The 23,331-nt window shown below is 48.7% G+C and overlaps 1 protein-coding gene across 1 annotated transcript in view; it reads left to right on the top strand.

Moving 5' to 3' along the window:
• Positions 1 to 331: 331 nt before the first annotated feature.
• Positions 332 to 23,331, top strand: part of FMNL3 (formin like 3) — a 48,311-nt gene continuing 25,311 nt past the window's right edge. The window contains 2 exon segments of the mRNA XM_037514685.2: positions 332 to 422; positions 425 to 522. Of these exon segments, the coding sequence (XP_037370582.1) occupies positions 398 to 422; positions 425 to 522 (123 nt within the window). The 5' untranslated portion in view covers positions 332 to 397.

Here is a 23,331-nt window from a genome sequence, read left to right as displayed (position 1 = left end):
CCCGTCAATCAGCGCGGGGCGGGCGCCGGGCCGGGGGCGGGGGGCGGGGCCTGCATGAATGGGCGCGGGCCGCCGCGGGGCCGCGAGTCCCGGCCCAGAGTGGGTGGGAGGAAGCGGGGCGGAGGGTGGGGGGCGGGAGCGCGGGGGGCGGAGAGGGGCAGCGCCGGGCCGGCGCGGGGAGCGGCGGGCGCGCGCGCGAGCGGGGCCGGGGCTGCGGCGGGTCCTCGGGGCCCCGGGCGGGTGCGCGGGGCGCGCGAGCTGCGGGCCGGGGGGCTGCAGCGCCCCCGCCGGAACTCGGGGAGCCGGCGCTGAAGAGGGAGCCGGGTCCGAGCGGCCGAGCCCAGGGCCCCCGGGCGTGGAGGTGGGGGGCTGAGGCCCCCGAGGGGGCCCCGGCGTCATGGGCAACCTGGAGAGCGCGGAGGGGGCCCGGGCGAGCCCCCCTCTGTTTCGTTGCTGCCGCCGCCGGGCAAGATGCCGATGCCGGAGCCCTGCGAGCTGGAGGAGAGGTTCGCCCTGGTCCTGGTGAGCGCGAAGCCCGTCCCATCCCCCTCCGGCCGCCACCCCCTCCCCCCTGCCAGCGCCCCGGGGGGGCTGTGCGCGGGTTCCCGGGGCCGGCCCACCCTCGCCCAGGCCCCGGCCGACCCCGGCCGACCCCGGCCGACCCCGGCCTCCTGTGCCCCCGGGAGCGCGGGGCCCGCCGGCCTCGCCGCCTGGTCGAGTCCCGGCCGGAATCCTCAGCCGCTGGACGCTTAGGAGGAGGGGGCTCAAACTTGGGGCGCCCCAGGATCCAGACTTCCTTCTCCTCCCGCCCCCATCTGCCGCCCTTTTCACGTCCCCCTCTTCCCCGTAGTCCGCCCGGGTACCAGCATTCGCTGCCTCAGCCTCTGCGGAAACTCAGGAGCTTGGGGCTGACCCACTCCTCAGACTAAGTCGGGGTTCTGGGGAGACCGTCTGTCTTGCTAACATGGAGGCCTCCCAGGGAGCGGGTCCTGCTTCCAGCCCGGACCAGATGTCTGGGGGAGAGAAGAGGGGCGCGGGGAGGGGGCTGGCAGTGTTTGCAGGGGGGTGGGATAAAGGATGATGCCATTCCGCTGGCTTTCAGAAGGCCTGCAGGCTCCCTGCACAGTGATGGTGGGTTTGCCTGAAAGGGCTGAGTCTGTGGATAAGTCATTTGAGGGGTGTATTTTTCCAGTTGAAACAATACACAAGCCATCCTGGCGCCCCCACCTCCTTTTTATGTTAAGCCGCAATGGCAGTGGCTGGTTTGTGCCTTTGCCTGTGCTGCTTTTCAGTCTTTCATTGGTTCCGGGATGATCTGTATAGAGGAGTTTTCAGAACTGATTTTGGGGTTCTTTGTTTTGGAAATTGGACATTAATGTCAGTGACCCTCGATAGCAAGCATCTCTGGAGAGATAACTGGGATGGAGCAGATGGTAAATGGAGAAGTTTTGGAGAAAGTCAACTAGGTGACGAGACATTTGCTAACAGGTAATCTTTGGACAAACTTAGGGAAATTGTTCCCAGTTCCTCAAAGAATTCTCTAAGAGGTGGTGTTAACTGTGCCCTTCCCGTTGGTATGGCTTGAAGGGCAGACTTTGCCTTGCCTGTGAGGAGGGATAGCTGTGGACTTAGCAGCCTTATTGGATTTCACCTGCCTTGGAATAGGAAGATTAGATCTGTTGGCATCAGTGGAACTGTCTAGAGATCCTGGCCTCTCCAATGTTGGGGAGCCTGCCATTGGCCCCCTGGTACCAGAGCCAGCTCACAGAGGCCTGTGGCTCCTAAGAGGAAGCAGTTGTTACTGGCACCTCACTTGCCTACCAGCTTTGCAATAGGACCAAAGGGATCCTGCCGGCTGCACATCCTGTGGCCCTCTGCATTTCCCCAGCCTCCTCAGGGGGGTGGGGGTGAGTCAGTGATTACTAATGTCCTGTGGACATTTCAGAGGCTGAGGAGGAGAGACTGGGACTCAGACTTTTCAGAACAAGAGCACAACTGTTGTGGAAAACAGTGGGAGGGAATCTGCACTCCTGTGGGGGTGTGACAACCCCCAGTGAGTTGGCACACAGTAGCTACAGGAACAGAGAAGGGGTGACCTGAGGCTGACTGGGTGAGGGTCTGCCGTAGGTTGGAGCTTTTGGGAGAGCTTAGAATGAGAGTTCATCATGTCCTCATTGCAGCTGGGTTGACAAGTTTGTTTAGTTGGCAAATTGACGGCTTAATATACACAAAATGCACATGGTGTCCTGATTACTAGCCAGAGCACCCAGAGAGCCCAGGTCAGGCTGGGACCAGACCACCCACTTGCAAGCCTTCCTTTCTCTATAAATTTTGATTTGTTTCCTGGTGGCTCTTGTTTTGGTCTTGTTTCTGTGTGCCTGGGCTGCCGCTGTTGGGGACAGAACAGGGCAGGCCGGGGCTGGTTGGAGAAGAGGGGATTTTTGCCTCACATTTCCCACCCAGGGAGATGATGCTTTGGGTGGGATTTGAGTTCTTTTTGGGGGGCTCTTAAAGAACCCTCATTCCTCTCCTCCTGAACCATGTGCTTTCTGCTGTCCTTTGGGAACAATACTGGCTGTTGGATATCTGACCCCAGAACAGGCTTTGGTGTATTTATTTCCCGATTAGTAGTGAGATGCATGGAATAGTAGAAAAAACTCCCAGTATAGTTTAGCTAATTTTCTTGATTGGGTGAAAGAGACAGGCTGCTCCTTTCACTCTTTTCTTTCCAGATTGTCAGCTTCACTATGATTTATTGAGTTTATGGGAAAGCTATTTGGAAGGTTTGTGGAGGTGACATGCTGGTGCCCTGGCTCAGAGTGGGGACTTTCAAGTCAAGGACTTTCAAGTCAAGGCTAACACCCTGTTCCTCCATAGTCTTGAGTTAGAAAGTATCTGCCCTCAAGCAAGTTACTTCATCTCCTTGAGTCCCAGTTTCCCCTTATCAATGGGGATAATAATTATATTCCCCATGAGGGAGTTGTGTGTAGATTGAATGAAACTAGAAACCAAGTACTTAGCAGAGTCTGGCATCTACTATCTGCTCAGTAGTAGTGACTTTTAAGTTTGTAACTCTCAGCAGTGATATCACTTGTATTCCAAAAAAAAAAAAGGGGGGGGGCTTTTAAGTTTAGAAATCTGATGATACCACTTACCCCATTCTGTATAGCTAGTCTCAGGATATGCCTCCCGCTACCAGATGGAGGGCTTCCCCACTCCCAGTGTATCTGTGGAAACTCCCCCTGAAAGCACCCTGGTTGGGGAAGTTGTATCATTGCTGAGTCAAGACCACAGACTCAAAGATTTCTAGTGCAGACACATGATCTGGCGCATAGCCTGTCAGCTGAGGTTGGAGAGCTCTGGGTCTGAGGCCGTGAGACGATTTGTTCAAGACATTGATCCCCGAAGTCCTAGCCTAGCCTAGAGCCCTAATCCAGGCGTTCCCTACTGGTGTTTTGAGATACTGATCCCTTCACACCTAGGGGCAGCGGAGGTCCCTGATGGGTCCCTTTTCACAGGGATCAACAAATAGTATATCCTAGCTGTGCCTGATATGAAAAAAGATTGTGAAGCTGCTGTGTGAAACTGTTTACTTGGGGTCCTATCTTACACCCCCCCCCCCCAATGAGCAGCAGGTCCCATTCTGTTGAGTGTTGAGAAGTTTAGGGATAGGGCAGTTATTGGAGTTCTTTATTAAAACCAGAATGGGAGCTGATCTCTGCTCTGATAAAACCACAGTCTGTGTTTTGGTCCCAACTAGATCACTACCCAGCCTCAGTTGCTCAGAAGCTATAGAGTTCTGGCCAGCATTGGTCTTTAAGAGGGGCGACAGCAGGCTTTAAGAGCGTTTGAAAGAAAATGCCTTTGCTGCTCACTTACTACAGACTTAAATAGGAGTCTAGCGGTTCGGACCCCAGAAAGCCCTGGTTCTCCCTCAGGAGGCTCAGGGATGAAGGTGGGGTCGTGTGACAGCAGCAGGCCCTGGGAGGGCTGCTCCTCTCGCATTTCCCTGGTGATGACTGATGACAGGGGGGTTTTGCTGTAAGCACAGCATTGATGTGGGAGCTAAGCTGGCCTGGATGCTAGATGTCTGAAGGCTTTGAGGGGCCTCCTTTGACACAGAAGGGGGCTGGGAAAAACTTGGACTAAATATCAAGTTCCAAATCTCCGCAGTGGAAATGTTTTTCCCAGCCCTGGGGATTGTGGTGAATTAGTTCAGGCTGGAGTAAGACTTGGGGGAGGGAAAGGACCCTTGACAGCAGCTGGTCAGAGGAGCCCCCTTGTTCAGAGACCCCACTGAGAAGACCCTAGGCCAGAGAGAGCCTCATTTCCTTGACCTTCCCATTTGACCCTGCCTTGAGGGGGGAGGGGGTGTGTGTGTGTGTAGGGGGACTGGGATGGGACTGGTGGAGCAGCTCCTTGTCATTTGGGAATGTTTTTCATTGCTCGGAAGGACATTCAGCTTTTTCTTTTTTCTCTTAAAGTAATATGCTCCCCAAAAAGTATGGGCAATTTAGAAAGAAGAAAAGGTTAAAGATACAAACTGAGGAAAAACATATTTTCTCTAGTTCTTTTACTAAATGTAACCAGAGTGTTTTAAAATCTTTCATATTTTTTCCTCTGGATGGGATGTTGTGCCATGTGTTGTGACACTAGAGTGTATATACATGAAGGGTACATATGTATATATGTGTGATACATACGTAATTTTAAAATCCAATTTGGTTTTCCCCTTGCTTTCACTACTTCATTATTTTTCCCAGGCCAGTCATTGTAAACATTTTTAAATGCTTGTATAATGGCCCATCAGAGGAATGTACCACTGTTTACTCAACTATCCCCCTATTGTTGGACATTTAGGTTGTTTGCCATCATAAGCAGTACTGTGGGGAGCATCATGTTATGCAGCCGCCTTTTCAGTATTTAGAATTTTCTTCAGGCTAGAAACCCAGATTTGCTAGGTTGTAAGATACATTGTTTTTAAGATCCTAAATACATATTTCCAAAGGATTTCTTGAAAAAGAGTAAAGCATGTGATTATCTCCAAAAGGAAGGAGGAGGATTGAGAATAGACTTTTGTCCTGATTATGCAAATAATAAATGTTTGTTAAGCAAATTTAGAAATTAAAAGTATAAATAGCACAGAGCATATAGAAAAGTATAAATAAGGCAATTAAAATTACCTATAATCTTACATTCATGATGAACATTTTTAATGCACTTATATATGATTTAACAGTATCAAACTACATATTGTTTTGTAAATTGATTTTTATTTTACTATATTAAGCACTTTCTCATGTGTATATTCTTTAGTATCATGATTTATGACTGTATAGTACTCCATAGTATAGTACTTTATTCCTGCCTTATAGTTCTTTCTTGTGATCTTTCTTGCTACTTAAATAATACTGTGGTGAATACCCTGTGCATAAATGTCTGTCATTTCTGATTTTTCCTTAGTATAAATTGATAGAAGTCAAATGATTGAGTTAGACTTTTAAATGCTTTCTACAAAAAGTTGTACCAGTTGACTTTTCTACTGATAGTGTGAGTATCTCCTTTTCCCTATAAGCTAACCATTATTGGATGCTTTTACTTTTTAAAACCCATTGCCAGTTTCACCAATGAGAAATGGTACTTTGAACTTCTTTCAATATTTCATAAATTTTTTAACATGTATTTTTTTTTAAAGATTTATTCTTGCATACAAGAACCGGGGTATAGGCCAGCTGTGTAGTAAAAAATGTATATATTTCTATAATTTTTCATTATAAAATATTTTTCACATATGAAAGAACATACGTGTTTCTCTGATGTAAGATCAAACTAACAATAAAATGAACACCAGTTGCCCACCGTGAAGGTCTTAGAATTGCTTCCCCTCCCTTAATTTCTCATCCCTGGCATTTCAGCTGGGATGCAAAAGCCCTTTAGCTCAGGTCTTGTTGGGTCTGTTCCTGTAGCTGGGGCAGTCCAGGTGGCAGTCACGTCAGTGCTTCATAGCTCTGTCTGTGGTGAACAACTGCTGCAGCTGATGAGAACAGGAACTGGTCTTGGTGAAAATAGCTTATCTTCAGAGAAGTGAAAAAGAAGCCAACATAGAGAGGAAATGAGGCCACAGAGCCGCCCTTGCCCCTGAGGTTGCCTGGGAAGGCTGGTCTGAGCCTGGGAAGGCTGGTCTGATTCTGTCGTCACAGCCATAGTGTCCAGCCCAGAGCTGACTGTAGCCTGGGGGACGGCAGTGCGGGCTGCCTGAAGTCAGCGGGTCATCTCGGCAACTCGACTGATCACCTTCATTCTGGGGGAACATTTCTCCCAAGTCTGAGCTGAGCTGAAGCAGTGCCAGGGAAAGGCCGGGTTCATTCCAGTTCGGAAATGCACTTCAGAGAAGTGGAAGGACCTTTTTCCTTGAAGATAAGAGAGGGTGCTGTCTCCACATAGCCCCACCCCATCTCCTTGCTAGGAACTTCACAATTTTGAAATTGTCATCAATGAAGAAGAGAAGTGGGTTCCAGAATAGAGATGAACTGGCATTCAGAATTCCCGAGTTCCCAATTCCAGTCTCTCGTATCTCCCCTGACAAAGCCACATCTTGCTATCTTGTTTACTTTCTGCATGGGAGGCTGAGGCCCCCGAGAAAGCTGTGGAGATGTTAAGTTGCCTCTATGCCTGTGAGAGACTCCAGTTGTCTTTGTCTGTCACCCTGCTCTCTTCTCTTTTCGTCTTCCAGAATTTTCTTACACTTTTCATCTTTCATCCCCTCACAATGAAGCCTTAGCTTGAGAGTTTGTAGGTTGGATAGAGGAGCACCTGGATAGGGACTTTCTTTGGGTTTTAGTTTTCTCCCTCGCCCCAGCTTTACTCATATGCAGACTCTTGTCAGTTTACAAACACCCGGGGAGCCTTGAAAGGTGTTCTGAATAATGTTCAGAGTCACAAGAGAATAGGCAGAATTATTTACATGACCTCTTGCCAGTAGAGGAAGAGTTTGGTCTGTGAGTGTCCATCATCGCTCAGTTCTTATCCCCTTCTCTTGTCCATTTTGTCCCCATCTCTGGCCATCTTCCCATCCTCATACAGGATTATCGCCAGGGCAGGCGTTGGGGCTGGAGGTCTTGCGTCTGGGTCCCTATAAACATTAATAGGGGAGACACATATTCTCTTCTCTCTGCTTGCTCATCTCTTCTCAGATGGAGACTAGAAAGTGCCATTGCCCTCCTCCATCTGCCTGGTCCCTCTCTACTAAGAGCTGGAGAGGAGCCTGTTGTTTGGGTTCCTCCGGCGGTGATTGTGCTGTTTTAAGAACTTCCTACAGCTTAGTGCAGAGTTAGTTGCTGTTCAGTTTTTACCAGCTTCCTTGCAGGCGCTGGGGAGCCAATCCCTAGACCGTCCAGCGTTTCCCATGAAACCTTAAAAAAAAAAATTCCTTTTTGGTGGAAGTAATTGGTTGGAGGCTCTTGCTCACTCAGGATAATTTGAAAGAAAGAATATTGGTTTTGGAATCCGAAGACCTGGGTTCTGATCCAGCTTTATAGCCTTTTTGTTACCACTGAATGACCTTGGGCAAAGCCTGTAACTTTTCTGAGCCAGTTTCATCCTTTACGATATGGATGATGATAATACCTACCTTGCAGGATTTTGAGAATGTTTATCGTAGACAACAGTGAAAGGCCAGGGACTGTTAACCATCCTATAGTATTTGGATCATGGATCATTCCTGCAGAATAAAGAATAATCCTGCCCACAATGCTGATAGCATCCCTGTGGAGATAAATGTACTAATCTGTATCTCCTTTGTCCTGTGTCCCGATGGGGAAGACTATCTCCAAAAATATATCTAAGATCTACCCATTCTCTCTCTCACTGCCTCAGCCCAAGCCAGTATCAGCTCTTGCTGAATTACATCTAACCAAGTGGACTCTTGATTTCCTGGAACTGCCCCCTTCTCTATTTTCCATGCATTCTCCAGAAAGCAGCCAAATTTAAAATATAAGTTATTGCCTCTCTGCCTCAAAGCCTTTAATAGCTTCTCTTTATATAAACAAAAGAGAAAAAAACCTCTCCTTGTCATGGCCCTAAGGCTGTGTATGGTTTGGCTCCTGTTGGGTCTCTGCCCTTACTAGCCCTCCTGTTTACCAGGTTTCATATCAGCCTTCTTCCAGCTCAGGACTGTCAGGATAATTCTGTCTCAGGGCCTTTGCACAACTCTTTCCTGGAATATCTTTTCCCTGGATCTTCAAATAATTCAAGCCAGCTGATACTTCAGGTCCCAATTTAAAAAATACCACCTATCAGAGAGGTCTTCTTTCTCCCTTATTCTCTATCTTAGCACCCTATTAATTTTTTATGTATTATTGTCCATTTTGAAATTATTTGTTTGATTATTTGTTTATTATGTCTACCAAGACTGTTGATTCCATGAGGCTGGAAACTTAATGCTTATCACTGTACAGCCAAGGACCTAGTGCAGGGTAGGCAGTCAATGAATGGTTGTGGCTGATGTGAATCACCAAGGTCTGTGTGTGTAGATATAATCATCTAAAAGATAAAGATACATAAGGCTTTATAAAACATACATAGTACCTTATATGTTGATAAGTTTATATATTGTAAAGCACTTACGTTTGTATATATATTACAAACCACATATGTTTGTATGTAAATGTATTTTTAAAAGGGCCTGGAAGAATCCATACCAAGCCATGGTGACCTGTAGAGTGGGTGGCTAGGCTTAGGGACTGGAGAGTGATTCATTTTTCAGTCTATAAACTTTTGAGTTGATTGAATTTTTTTTGTAATTTGTACTCATATATTTATTCTTCCTTCAAGGGAAAAGGAGGAATAAAAATAGGGAAGGAAGACTCAACTTTTATTGCGAAGAAGAAAGCTCCTCTCTCTTACTCTATGCACTGAGCCAAAAGAAGAGAGGAGGCGGTTGTGGGTGGGGGGGGACTCACCTGCAGGGTCAGCAACTGGCCACAGTGTCTACTGGTTTTCATCGCAGAAAGAATCCTAAGAGATGCCTTTCTTCCCTGAGACTGTTTTAAATTCTTAAATGTAGACACTATCTTGGTCCCCCAGACAGAACCAGGTTGTATATTTTTAGCCTCTTTTATTTTGAGGTCGGTGAAAGCTGCACCTCCAAGCTTAGCAGAGCTAGAGCAGGTGAAGTCAGCAAAGGGAATGAACATGAACTTTGAGCTTCACTGCAGCTAAGCTCCTCAAAGTAGGTCAGTTCAGCAGCCCTGAGACTCAAGGAAGCAGCTTTCTCTAGATGCTGGTCTCCTACGAGTAAGGATAGTTAATCATTTTAATAGCTAACATTGAGTGTGATGGGTATGTCAGGCACTGTGCAAGCTCTTTACACACATTATCTCATTTCATCATCACAACTGTATGAATTGGTTATTATTATCTCCATTTTATAGATGATGAAACAGAGGTCCAAGGATAAAGAGCTCATCTAGGATCACACAGTTAGGTGATGAAGTTAGGACTCAAATCCAAGCAGTCTGACCCCAAAACCCACATCTTTAATTATAGTTTCCCTACTTTCCAGAGTAACACCTTCTCTCCCATCCCTTGCTCTTAGTACTTCTTAGGAGGGGATTGTATAGATGACAGCAGAATATAGAAGTTTGAGAACAAGTCTTCCCTTGCTAAGAGGTGTACTGGGGAGATCTGGGCTCTGGACACAGCCAGATTTGGGTTTGAATCCCAGTTACCCCAGTAGGACGTTTGCTATTCAGGTTATTTTGTTTGTTTGTTTTTTGACTACTCTTGGCCAGTGATAGCACTGGGTATACAATGGTATAGAAAAAACAAATATCATCTCTGCCTTTGTGGAATTTAGAGGAAAGGCAGATATTAAGCAAGTAAACATTTAATTATAGATTATGATATGTCCTTGGGAGGCAAAGAACAGATTGTTAGGAGAAGGCATAACCAAGGATCCCCTTTAAATGAAGGCCAGGGACAGACTTAGAAGCTAAGACATACTCTACTTTCATGTCATTTTCCTTCCTTTCTTGATTTATTTATTTTTAAAGATTTATTTATGCATACAAGAGCTGGGGTACAGGCCAGAGGTGTGGGGGGTGAGAGGATTCACCAGAAACAGAGTGGGGAGCAGAACAGGCGGATCTACTGCAATACACTGCTGAGGGGAGCAGCGGGCGAGACAGGAGAGGTCTGCTGCGCCATGTGCGCAGCTCCCTGGCCGGGGATCGAACTCATGCTACAGTGGCTGTGGGTAGCTCATAGTGCTGCATCTTAACCCCTTGCGCCACAAGGGAGGCCCCCCTTTCTTGATTAATTAAGAAAATAAGTCTTAGGCGCCTGCTGTATACATGCACTTTCCCAAGTGTTTTGGAGAATACCAGAGAAGTAGAAGATAACTAAGTTAGAGAGACGAACTGTATACTTACGTAGAACCGTACTTTGAGAAACTAGAGAATGAAAGCAACACACACCCTTGGCTTGTCTGTGAGGCTGTCCGTGTACCTCAGTTATTTCATTCCTAACGTGGAGATGCTAGTTATCTTGCCTAATCATATGTTTTTGTGAAGACGAAATCAGATCCTCAGATAAGGGGGTGCCACACAGCTGCACGCACAGAAGGACTAGAGTTAGGGGAGGATCACATGGCACGGGAAGGCTAACTAGGCAGGGTCCTGAGGACGTGAAGCCAGGTCTTCAAGGCCACAGGTGTGGGTGGGCCAGGAGAGAGGAAGCTCTTGTAGACTGTAGAGGTCTGGGAGGGGTGTGAGTGGAGGCTTGAGCCAGGTCTGTGGGGGCAGCCAGGAGCCCTGCCTGCTGGGATAGAGAAGCCAAGTGACCCAGAGGTGAGCGTGGGTCAGAATGGATGATCAGTTCACAGAGAGTTTTGTCTGAAGAGCTCCTGCTTTTAGAAAAAGCTATGGCGGCCTTTCTGCCCAGACTTTCTGTGGGGAATGGAGGTTAGATGTTAAGTGGCTCCTGGCCGCTTGTAGGTTTGCTCGTTCAGTTGCATGATTGCAATACACTGGAGATGAATGGCGTACTCGACCCTTACAGGTGGAGCACCCTTTCAGGTTGAGTAGAATAATTTAAGTAAAACTGGGAAGAAAATGACCCCACATATTACCCCTGAACTGTACAAGTCCAAAAAAAGAATATTCTTCCATCTCTCCTTACCTAGTTTGGGGCTAGTTCTTGCCTTTGCCATATTAATCCTGCCTTCTGTTAGGGTAAAATGTTGTCAGGTACTAAATAATTTGTATTATTTACACTGCCATTAAGGCTATTCATGAATAGCTCTCCCTGCATAGTGAGTGTCCAGTATTTGTCAGCACATTTCCACCTGCTAGTGTTTTCTTATTCTCACTGGGCACTGTGTGGGGGATGGGAGGTGGGAAAATGGGACCATCTTCCACCTGGTCATCATCTTCCACCCGGCTCTCAGGTGTCACTGGGTCCCTGCTCCTCTCACTGTGTCTTCATGTGGTTCTGCCACTGCTGTAGTGGTCCTCACCTCTTGCCCTGTCTGTTGTGATAGACTCCGTGGTGGCTTCTCTACTCCAGTATTATAGACCCATAAGACACCATAGTCCACCATCAGCCACATGTAAAGACCTGGGAGAAGGGTTTTCTAGGAAGAGAGAGCAATCTATGCAAACTTTGGGTGGGAAATAACTGCACATTCTAGGCATGGGAGGAATACCAGATTGGGTGATACCAGTATTGATAGGATACTGGAGAGTTCCAGGAAGGTGGGAGGGAGGTGAGCAGGGTAAGGAGTTTGCGTATTAATTGCAGTGTGGAGGAGTTACCTGGTCTGCTTACAGTACTCCGCATGCACCATGGCTGCTGTGTGGAGAACCCAGAATCTGGCTACCCTCTAGGCTGCCTGCTGGCCTCAGGGAAGCCAGCTCCCCTCTGGGTAATGTGGCTGGAGTGAGCATGCCCTCTGCCCTTTCAGGTTTGACTGGTGCTCCTCCTCGCTCCGATCCCCACCCTTAGGCCAGAGAGAGCAGTGCCTCTGCTATGCTGGCCCCAGTGTTTGGCGTGCCTCCTGGTGCCTGAGCCTATAATTTGGTGGGTTGGCTGGTTACAAAAATAAAAAATGCGACCTATAACTAGAGCTGAGTGGATTCAGTAAAGAGGGAGCTTTTAATTTACAGAGGTCCTGAGCTGTATTTAACTGGAGAAGAAATGTGTCTCCTCCCTAGGCACAGCTCCAGATTCTCCCTTTGGTACCTGCTTTGGTGGGGGTGAAGTGCTAGTTGGGGGTTGCATGCCAAGGGGGTGAGATGTGGGTGACTTTGGGGAGATATTTGAAGGTATGTTAGGGTCCATCAACGGGCTTGAATGGGCTTCACAGGAAGTAGGGCACTGGGATGGAAGCAGTTTTAAAATGTGATTACACTCATCCAACACAATTGTATTGAGTGTTTAATTTGTAGTTTATATATTAGGGATACGATAGTGGATAAAAAAGGCAAAGAGATCTGCCTCATTGAGTTCATGTTTGTGCTGGGAAGAACAAGAAGCAAATACACAAGTACACCATGCAGGTGACAAAGTGCCTTGAAAAAGAAGGCAAGGGGTAGAGAGTAATTGGAGGCAATAGTTTAGACAGTGAGGTTAGGCTATTGTGGGGGTTAAGCACAGAGAAAAAGCAAAATAGTGAAGGGCAACTTTCTGCGCACTCTGCATGCCAGCTCCCAAAGGTGTCTTTGAGGAAGGGGTTCCCTGTGGCGGGGGTCAGAGCCACTGCTCCTCTGGGGCTCTGGCTTGTGGTTGCTGCTTCCCAGCTCTACTTGTCAGAGCTGTCTGCAGGACAGAGTGCTGGTTAACTGTAAATAGATACTAGTCTTTCCAGGGCTGCTCCAGCGATTCACCCAAGGTTTCCTGAAGTCACTCTCTCTGTTCTTGGCTGGAGGAAGAGGATGAAGTCAGGCCTGGGGAACCTCAGGGAGTGCAGAGATTCCTTCTGCCTATGATTACCTGCTCAGCCAGGCCTTTTGCTAGAGCTTTGGGGCTCATGGATTGAGATTTGAATCCGGCTGTCCTATTTATTGCCTCTGTGACACTGAGCCGTTCCTTAAACTCTTTGAGCCTCTGTTTCTTTATTTGTAAGTCGGGATAATAATACTTAGCTTCCAGGGCTTTTGTGGGGATTAAAGGAACATATGTAAAGGACTTTGGGCAGTGTCTGGCATAGTGGGTGCTCAATAAATTTTATTCTGAAACTACTCACCTCTTAGAGCCAAGGTCTGGTATTCAGGAGCCTAATGAGAATGTTTAAGAAATATGAATTACAGTCCTTCTACCTGCTCTGCTCCCCGCTCTGGCTCTGGTGAATTCTCTCACCCTCCCGCGCATCTGACTGTACCCAGTGCTTGTATAAATAAATAAATAAATCTTTTTAAAAAAAAAAAAGAAAAGAAATATGAATTATCATTGATGAATAGAGAGTATTTCTGTGTACCTCCAAGTTGTAAATTCACTGAACAGCACACCACACATTAGTCACCTTGCTTTCCTTCTCAGTGTCGCTGATTCTCTCATTACCTTCAGGGCTTAGGATCGCCAGGAACTGCCATGGCCGTCTGGCAGGTTTCGTCACTATTACAGCCACGGAGGCCTTAGACTTTAAGAACCTTCTGGACTGGGCCACTTACCAAGGCTCCAGCAGTCAGGATAGGCCTGCCAGGTCAGACATGAGGACTGCTCCTGGGGACTGCACTTACCTCTGGGATAGTAGACTGGGACTCACTGCCAGCCTGCACCCTCTGTATTCACTTTGCAGATTGGAGACCACACGTTCTCCTCCGTTCAGCACCAGCCTTGGCATGAGGCCAGACAATGTTCAAGACGGGGGGATGAGCAAGGTCTTAACTAGGAAAGAGCATCGTTATGGGACCTTCTGTGTCCAGGATATGCTGTTCCACTTACTGTGGACAGACTTCTTATTTGTGGTTGTGGTTATTTTGTTTTTACTTGCTGCCGAGCAGAATCAGCATCACACAAGCACTCATTATCCTCAGGCCCGTGGCAGTGGGGGCACTTGGTGAATCCTGCTCCTTTGTGAAGTGCTCACGTCTGCAGATTATTTTCTGATGCATCTGGCATGAGTTCCATATCGGTGGTCCAATAGCAGCTATTAATTGCTCCCTTTGGGCTTGGCTAATTACTGCTGGCATCATGAATGACTAAGGGATTAAGAATCTCTTGTGCATTTATGGGACAAGTCCTGGTGAGCTCCCAAAGTTTTTAATCTGTCATTTCCCCAGAATATCCTTGTTAAAAGTTGTGAGCATAACCTCAGGAATTGAGGGGTAACCAGCTACAGAGTGTCTAAAGGCATTTGGCTTCTCAGTTGATTCCCTCCAAGAACTCTAAAGAAATTATCTAGTATTTGTTGCCTCTGGATGCCCAGGGAAATGTGAGGATGATGCAAGAACATTATGAAAGCACCACCAGCTGCTTCTGATTGTCTGGAGGCAGGAGGGCAGGGAGCTGACTCTGGCCTTGTTCTGTGGCCAGGCAGGTGGAGATTCACATTAGGGCTGGGGAGGGCTAAGGCAGCGAAGTGAGAGTGGTCGAGGTGTCACCTTCCCTGTCTGGAGACAGGCAGAGGGACGTGACACCAGCTCCCCGAAATTCTGAGTGCAGCCTGCTGTTCATTCACTGAGCGAGCACATAGAATTGTGTTCCATGCCAGAGAAATAAAGATGACTAAGACAGTGTCTGCCCCCAGGAGTTCAGTCTGGAGGGGAGACAAACACATTAAGCATATAATTGTGATTTCTAGTTTGGGAAGTGCGATGGTATAGATATGAGGGAGCATCTGGGGAGCACAGAGAGGTGGGGCTTGGGGAATACTGCCTGTAGGAGGAAATCTTTGCTGGCTAAAAGGATAATTGGGAGTTGGAGAGAAGTGTGGGAGAGAAAGCATTCCAGGTAGAGGAGACAGCATGAGTAGAGGCATCAGGGCGAGACCAAACTTGATGTCTTCAGAGACTCCTCCTGTAACTGCTTGGGGCTGTGGGTGTGAGGGGTAAGGCAGAGTGGTCAGGGAGCTGGTGGGGGGAGGCTGACATGGTAGGGAGAGGTTTAAATGCTGTGGAAGGGGAGTGGCATGATCAGATTGTGAGTGTGGACAGGTCAGTGGAACTGTCAAGAGAGACCATCGGAACTGGAGATGGCAGCTGGGTGGAAGACCTTGGCCGCATAGTGACAATGGGAGCCTCAACCACGGCCTGCTTGCCTGGCAGAGATGACAGGAAAGAGTCGGTAAATAGTTAAATTTAACATCAGGAAGGTGGAGCTGAGGGTAAAGGAGAAATTCAGGATGACATCCTCATTTCTAGCTTGCTTAGGCAGAGGGGCTGCTCTGTTACGAGAACACCGAAGAGTGCAGTGTTGCTGCTTGCAATGTGGTGGAACTGGAGGGGATTAGGGTAAGGGAATTAAGTCAGCAGGAAAAAGACAAATACCAGATGATTTCACTCACATGTGAAATACAGAGAAGCAAAACAAAGGAGTAGACAAAACTAGACCAAAACAAACCCTAGAAATCTGACTGTAGACCGGAGGCTCCCCAAGGCCGAGGGGCAGGAGTCGGGGCAACAGGAGAAGGGCCGGCAGCGGTCTGGGTCGAGGACAGTGCCCTGGTGGTGGGTGGTGTGGAGGCACATGCCTGGAGAGGGAGGCCCCTGTCAGCCTCACACAGCGTTGTAAACCGATGCTGCCTCAAATGAGAAAAAAAAAAAAAAAGGAGCGAGCACCCAGGAGAAATAAGGTAAAAGGAAGAGTGATGAGGCCAAGGAGAGGCGCGGGAGACCACAGAGCAGGTGGAATGTCTGATGGCGGTTGAGGACTTAAAGCTGAAGCTCAGAGACGCTGGGTAGAAATGCGTATTTCACTGTCATCGGTGTCCACTGTCAGATGAACTTCGAGGCCGAAACACTCTCGTGACTATCTCCCACAGACAGCACCGTCCTTCGGTGACTCGGGGACAGCTGCTCAGACTGAAGCTGGGTCATGAGGAGAAAAGCAGAGCTGTTGAGAAGAGCAGTTTGCTGAGGGGACTGACAATAGAGATTTGTGGCAGATCAGACCTCAGGTTTGCAGACAGTGATTTAACATGAGGAAGTTGGGAGGCAGTTGGGGAAGCGAGGGATTTGAGATGAGGAGAGAACTCAAAACATGAGGCAGAAAAATCCTCGAAAGCTCAGAGTGGCCCAGGTCACCCGGCAGAGCACTGTAGTCGATGACTCAGTCTTGGTTCCAGCTTTACTGTGAATCACCTGGTGGCTGCTGGTGTCTCTGTCTTTTAAAGATTTATTTATGCATACAAGAGATGCAGGCCAGAGATGCAGGGGGTGAGAGGATCCACCAGAGACAGAGTGAGGAACAGAGCAGGCAGATTGACTGAAATACACTGCTGAGGGGAGCAGCGGGCAAGACAGGAGAGGTCTATGCCATGTGCCCCCTGGCCCGCTGGGGATGGAACTCGTGCTGCAGAGGCTGCGGATTGCTTCATAGTGCAGTGCTTAACCCCTTGCGCCACCAGGGAGGCCCTGGTGTCTCCGTCTTACCTGTAGAAGGGGCATGTATGTAGCTGCTCTACCCTAGAGGATTAATGGATCGTACGCTTAACTCAGTTCTCAGCTATATCTGAATACTCTTTTTGTTGGATTTTAGAGTACTGTGAAATTGTGTTTAACTGACTCAAGTCAGCTGTGGCTGGCAGTGTGGCTCATCCAGTTAGCATGTGCGGAGTCCTTCTGTGCCCCACAACACGCAGAGTCCATTTCATTCATTCATCCCTTCTCCTGACTCTTACAAGATGTAGATTTAGACCCATACTTTTACTGATGAAGAAACTGAGATTCAGAGAAGCTTAATAACTTTCCCACTGTTAATGAAAAGTCCTAGTATTAGAGTCCAGCTGTTACCCACAACACTCTGAAGGTCTCAGTGCCACCAGATATGAGAGAATTGCTACTACATGGTGTCCCAGAAGGCAGTTCCCTTGTCTTTTTTTTTATTTAAAGATTTATTTATCTATGCATACAAGATCTGGGGTATAGACCAGAGGTGTGGGGGGTGAGAGGATTCACCAGAGACAGAGTGGGGAGCAGAACAGGTGGATTTATTGAAATACACTGCTGAGGGGAACAGCTGGTGAGACAGGAGAGGTCTGCTGCGCCATGTGGGTTGCTTCCTGGCCGGCCAGGGCTCAAATTCATGCTGCAGTAGCTGGCAATAGCTTGATAGGGATGTGTCTTTAACCCATGTGCTACCAGGGAGGCCTCCCCCTTGTCTTTTTACTGTGCATGGTCTCCCTCTTGCTCTGAGACAGAGCCTTGAACTTTAGGCATCCAGCACACATACCTTAGCCGATTTTATCCCAGTTATGCTGGAGAGGGAAGTGCTGTTTAATGATCTGCTGAAGCCAATCAGACAAATCCAGGTGGACCTTCCCAAGTTAGAAATGGAGATTTGTTTTCTTTGTAAGGAGATGACAGGACATGGTAGAAAAAGCCACCTCCTGGCAAAAGTTATATTGGAGGCCACATGTTTAGATTTGAATCTGAGTTCTGTCACTTTCTGCGTGACCTTGAGTCATTGGTTATAGGTTCTTAATTCCCTCACCAGGTAGGCAGGCGTGATTACAGACCCCCATTGGTTACTGAGAACAGTAAGTGGGGCCATGTCAGAAAAATGCCTGGCACAATAGGAAAAGCTTATGTTTTCCTTCCATTCCTGACCCTGAGTGAATATGGCATTTAGGACTCCAGACATTGCAGAAAAACAGAAGATTCAGGGTTTCTTTGAGCTGTAGGTGGTGGGGGTGGAACTCTCAGAAGACTAACTCCATAGAGAGTTTTCATTTTTTTTAAGCAGGACAATCAAGTAAGGTGTAAAAAAGCTGGGAGCTGAGGTGGGGCAGCCATGACCTATGTGTTGTGCTCTGGTCTTGAAGGCGTGAGGGGGGTCAGTGTTGGGAGAACAGCTTAAGGACCAAGAGCAGACAGGGGTCATTCTGATCCTCCCCCAAATGGACAGGAACACTGCGGACACACCCCCACTTGTGTGTGAGCAAGTTACGGAGCGCGGAGCACGGAGACAGGACTGACAGTGCCTCTCCCTCGCTGATGTGACCATGACACATGTGTGCCCGCGCTGGGCCTCAGTTTATTCTCCCACAAAGCAGGAGTCATGCCCCTCCCAATGTAGTCTTGAAGTAGGAAGGGATTCATTAAGTTTTATGGTTTGATAATAAGCTCCTGCATTTATAATGAGACTCCTGGGAGACCGAAGCTGGGTCCCCAGCTATGCACTGGGCGAGATGGAATGCTACCCCCACCGGCCTCTGCCAGCCACATGGCAGCCCACGGTCTCTATTAAGCTCCTTCTATGTGCCAGACGTCCTTGTCTAGGATCAGGTATGTTCAAGGCAAGGTCCAGGCCCTCACAGAGCTGACAGTGCAGTTCAGAAAGCAACACTGAATGTGGAAGGCAGATAACACAATGAGAGATGTGATTTTTCCTTGAAATCTTGTGATTAAGGCGTCTAGCCCAGTGCCTGGGCCGGAGTGGATGTCGATCAGCCCCAGTTCCCCCTTGTTTGTGAATATATGAGTTATCACACGCAAAGCTGGCCTTGCAGTGGGCGCAGCGAGCGATACATAGAAGACACTAGTGCTATGGAAGGGGTGACTGACCGCGACGATCAGGAGGAAGGCCAGTGAGCGCCGCAGCTCAGAGGAGGCGTGTGCAGAGGTGTGGGTTGCTAGGGGGGTTTCCATGAGGAACATCGATTGTGCTGGGCTGAAGGATGAGTTCAGTTTGAAAAGGCCCAGAGAAGGACTAATATCATTCATGGTCTTGGAGGAGACATTGTGCGTGCGGGGTTATGAGCTCAGACCTTGGGGTCAGACCTGGGTTTGGATCCCGGCCCTACCCCATGCTGGCTCTGTGACCCTGGGCAAGTTCTACAGTCTTTCCAAGTCTTTTTTTCCTGACCTGTAAATTGGGAGTAATGATAGCCCCAACTTCATAGCGATGTTGTGAGAATTAAATGAGATAATCCAGAGTTCTTATCACAGTCTGTCAACAAATGTCAGCTTTTGTCATCATGTCATTACTTCCTACTCAGACCCACCTACTTACCTTAGCTCCAAAGACCCTTTGTTATCTGGCCACCTCCTGTCTGCTGTGACTTCCTCACATGCGCCGCATTCTGTTATTGCAGATCACTCACGGACTCTTGGTCATTTTGTGGTGTTTTGCGCATCGAGGTATTTGCAGAGTCTGTCTGCATCGCTAAAACAGGACCATCTTCCCCTCCTTTATTGCCTTTTCCTGACTCCCCCCTGCTTTGATGTTTAAGGCTAAATCCTGTAGCATTTCTTCCAGGAAGCCTTTCTTGACTCCCCAGCGGATGAGAAGTTACCTCCCCGGGGTCCCACAGTGCCCCGCCTGCCGCTTTCACAGCAGTGCTGTCTGCACGCGCCCTTGGGGTGCTTGTCTGCCCGGTCCCTGGATAGAAACTGTCTGTTTATTTTTATATCCTGAGTTCTTAGCTTAGAGCTTGATATTTAGTTGTTGTTCTGGTCAAATGAAAAGCTCATTATATCTAACATTATATATAACATGTTACTATGTAGGTCCTGATTTAAGGGCTTTACATGTTTTAACTTATTTAATCATCATAGAAACCCTATGAGTTAGGTGCTATTTCTGTCTACGCTTTATAGATGAGGAAACTGAGGCTCCTAGAAATTAAATAACTTTCCTAATGCCACACAACTGTATGTGTGGGGCCAGGCTTTACGCCAGGGCTGTGTGCTCCACAGTCTGTGCTTTACCACGGCACAGGGAGATTTTTAATGGGATGTTTATTGACCATCCAAGACAAGAAGAGACACTCACCATACATCAGAGTGCCATGAGCACATATCACGTGCTTTGGTCAATGTGTGGAGACGCATGGGGGGCGATGCAGATCTTGCCACACTCAGTCACGAAAGGTTAGCTGGAGAAGGTGGAATTTTATCTATTGTGAATTGGAGGCAGCACATGCCTCAGCTGGGAAGGAGATGATCTCTTTGGGGTATAATGGAGTAGAAAACATGGAGTCAGGAGGACGAGGAGTGTATGGGTGGGGAAGCTCGATTTGCCCAGACGTTTTGAGCGCCTGTTACATGGTCAGCACACGGGCGGTGGCCTGTGCTCAGGAGCCGGTGGTCTCACCAACTCTCAGAAGATGAGTTTAGTTAAAAAGGATGGCAGGGGGGGAGGGCCTCCCCGGTGGCGCAGCGGTTGAGCGCTGGGCTGCGAAGCTGCCCGCAGCCTCTGCAGCGCCGGTTTGATCCCTGGCTGCTCCCCGGCCACCGGGTGAGGGTCCCACATGGTGCGCAGACCTCTCCTGCCGCCCGCTGCTCCCCTCAGCAGTGTACTTCGGTCCTTCTGCCTGCTCTGCTCCCCGCTCTGGCTCTGGTGAATTCTCTCACCCTCCCGCGCTTCTGACTGTACCCAGTGCTTGTATAAATAAATAAATCTTAAAAAAAAATTTTAAAAATAATTAAAAAAAAAAAGGATGGCGGGGGAGGGCTTAGATTGATGGCATGAACGGAAGGACAGAGTTGAAACTGAGAATGAGAAGTGAGGGGCCTCCCCGATGGTGCGAGGGGTTAAGACACAACACTATGAAGCTATCTGCAGTCACTGCAGCACGAGTTCAGCCCCCAGCCAGAGGACTCTCTCTCTTACCCGCTGCTCTCTGCAGCAGACCTCTCCTGTCTTGCCTGCTGCTCCCCTCAGCAGTGTACCTTGGTCAATCCACCTGTTCTGCTCCCCACTCTGTCTCTGGTGAATCCTCTCACCCCCGCATCTCTGGCCTGCACCCCTGCTCTTGTACGCATCAATAAATCTTTACAAAAAAAAGAGAGAGAATGAGAAGTGAGAGTTTGCTGAGAGAGAAGCAGCATATAAAGAAAGTGATTTGGGCTGTAGCACAAAAGGCAGGTGATAGGTGAGAGAGCCCAGATTAGCACGGGTCGAGGTGAGCAGGTGGAGATGTATGTCCCCCGTTCCCTGCCCCCAGTAACCAAGGACTGAACAAAGGATCTGGTGGTGGGAGAGGAAGTCAGAGGGTCAGTCAGTTACTTGTTATAAGCACCTGTCTACGATTCAGGGGCAGGTAAGGCACAGCCCTACCCGCAAGAAGCAGGTGTTCTAGTTGTGAGTAGAGGGAGCGCGCAGGAAAAGTCACTGTGTGGGACACATTCCGTTTGTGCTAACGTCATGGTGTCATGACCAGGTATTTTCTTTTTTGTCGCTTCACCCATCTGGTCTTCATTTCCAAGCTCACCTCATGGTCTAGAACAGATGCTGAAATTCCACCATTACCTCTGCTTTCCAGCCGGTTGGAAGCAGAAAGGGGGAAAGAAGGGCCCTTCCTTTAGTGACACCTTTGAGGAGTTGTACGCAGCGCTTCTGCTTGCACCCCGCGTGGGCACACCTGGATGCAAGGGAAGACGAGGATATGTTAGTTCTGGGTTCCAAGTGCTCAACTGAATATTGGGGGTTCATCCCTAAGGAAGATGAGAGATTGGGGTCTTTGCAGATGACAGTGTTTGGAGCTCAGAAGATGGCAGCTATTTTAGGTTGAGTAGTCACAGAGCTGTTGGACCCTGAGTCAGGTCCAGGTAGGGATTCAGAAGATTGGGGGAGTGTCAGTTTCAAGCCAATCCTAAGGCAGAGTGGCTGTTCCAGGACAGGATAAGGCTGGTCAGAAATGTTGGGGTATTTGGGGGATAATCTTACCACTGAAGTTCGTTCTTATTTTAAGATGCTAAGAACAATAAGGCCAACGGGTTTGGGTTTTCTTGTGTCCATGATAAGGGGTCAGAGGAGCGTTCTGAATTGAGAAGAAACATGGTCTGTCTTCTGGAAGTTAAGTGATTTCATCCATGTGCAGATTGGAGGGGTGGGAGGTTTGGAACTAGGAGTGCCAGCTGGGTTGGTCTCAGATTAATGGGCTGTGGTCTGGGAAGAGGATGCCCTCTGTGGGATGTCACCTCAGAAATCGTGTGTCCTCTGAGAGGTAGTGCTGCTTATTACCACTTTCCAGGCGGGAGGATACTGTATGAAGAGAAGGGAGGACCTTAGTCTGCTGGCTGCTGGAAGGGTATGAGGCTCTGCCCCAGGACTCCCTTTGCTTTGGAAAGCCTGCTGCCCCCAGCAGAATAGTTTCCGTTCTGTGTCAGTGGGGAGTGCTGGGTCTCGCTAACCGCGAGGAGGGGCTCAGGAGCCAGGAGCCAGATCAAGTTGCTGCGCTGGTGGCTTTTTAGCTAGGTCCTGGGGCCTTAGTTGGGAAGGGCTGATGGGTTCTATCTGAGATTATATGCTTTCTGACTGAGTAGCCAGAAGGGGGTGGTCCTCAGCCAGGATCCGGGGGCCAGGTTACCTGCAGAAGTCATCTGACACCAGGTGTGAGGCCAACAGTGTGGCAGGGGGACAGGGCCAACTTCTTTTGCCTTCTCGGGCTGTAGAGGAGGAGTCCCCTGGGGCCCTCAGGGGTATCGTTAGATTTGGGTAAAGTCACCTCTTTGTTTGATGCTGACCTTCTAGGGCCCTCCTTCATCAGACTCCCCTGGCATGAGCTGCAGAGCTCAGCCTGAGACATCTGGAGAATCCATCTCTTTTTCCTCCAGGCTGCTCAGGGACTTGGCCCGTAACTGCTCAGCAAGTCATTTCTGGTTATAGAGTCATCAGTGACCACAGAAGCACGTTCTCCAGACGGGACTTTGAGCCTGTGAAAGCTGACTTTCCCCTGGCAGCTTGTCCCCAAAGTGATAGCTTCAATTAAAGAAAAACAGAAAGCCAGACATCAGCCACTACAGTCGCGTCTGTCGAGGAGCACCCACTTTCTCATGCATTTTGTCATGAGGTACCCCAGCAACTTTCTCAAGAAGTCTAATAGGGTAGTTCGAAGCCTATAGGAAACTCTGTGTGTGTGTGTGTGTGTGTGTGTGTGCACGCGTATAGTTGTGTTGCACTCATGAGCTCCTCTGATAGGGTCACAGATGGAAGTGGCAAGGAGCAGATGGGGCGCTGGCTGCACCGTTGAGGCTGTGGGATTTGACGGCAGCAGAACTGGAGGACCAGGGCCTGGGCAGGCAGGGACTGCTGCCACCTACCCCTTCCTATCCTCGCACTCAGTGTGCAGGGGGCTGGCTGTAGTGCCCACCCCCATCCCATCACGGAGGAGGCTACCTCTCCCTCCTGCCAAGTGTCAACAACTGTTGCTGTGATTTCCTTTCCACT

The sequence above is a fragment of the Talpa occidentalis genome, unplaced genomic scaffold (genome assembly GCF_014898055.3).
Source record: "Talpa occidentalis isolate TD23 unplaced genomic scaffold, MPIMG_talOcc4v2.1 talOcc4.16, whole genome shotgun sequence".
NCBI classification, from domain to species: Eukaryota; Metazoa; Chordata; class Mammalia; order Eulipotyphla; family Talpidae; genus Talpa; species Talpa occidentalis.
The sequence above is the reverse complement of the archived record's forward strand: the minus strand, read 5'-3'. Positions and strand labels throughout refer to the sequence as shown.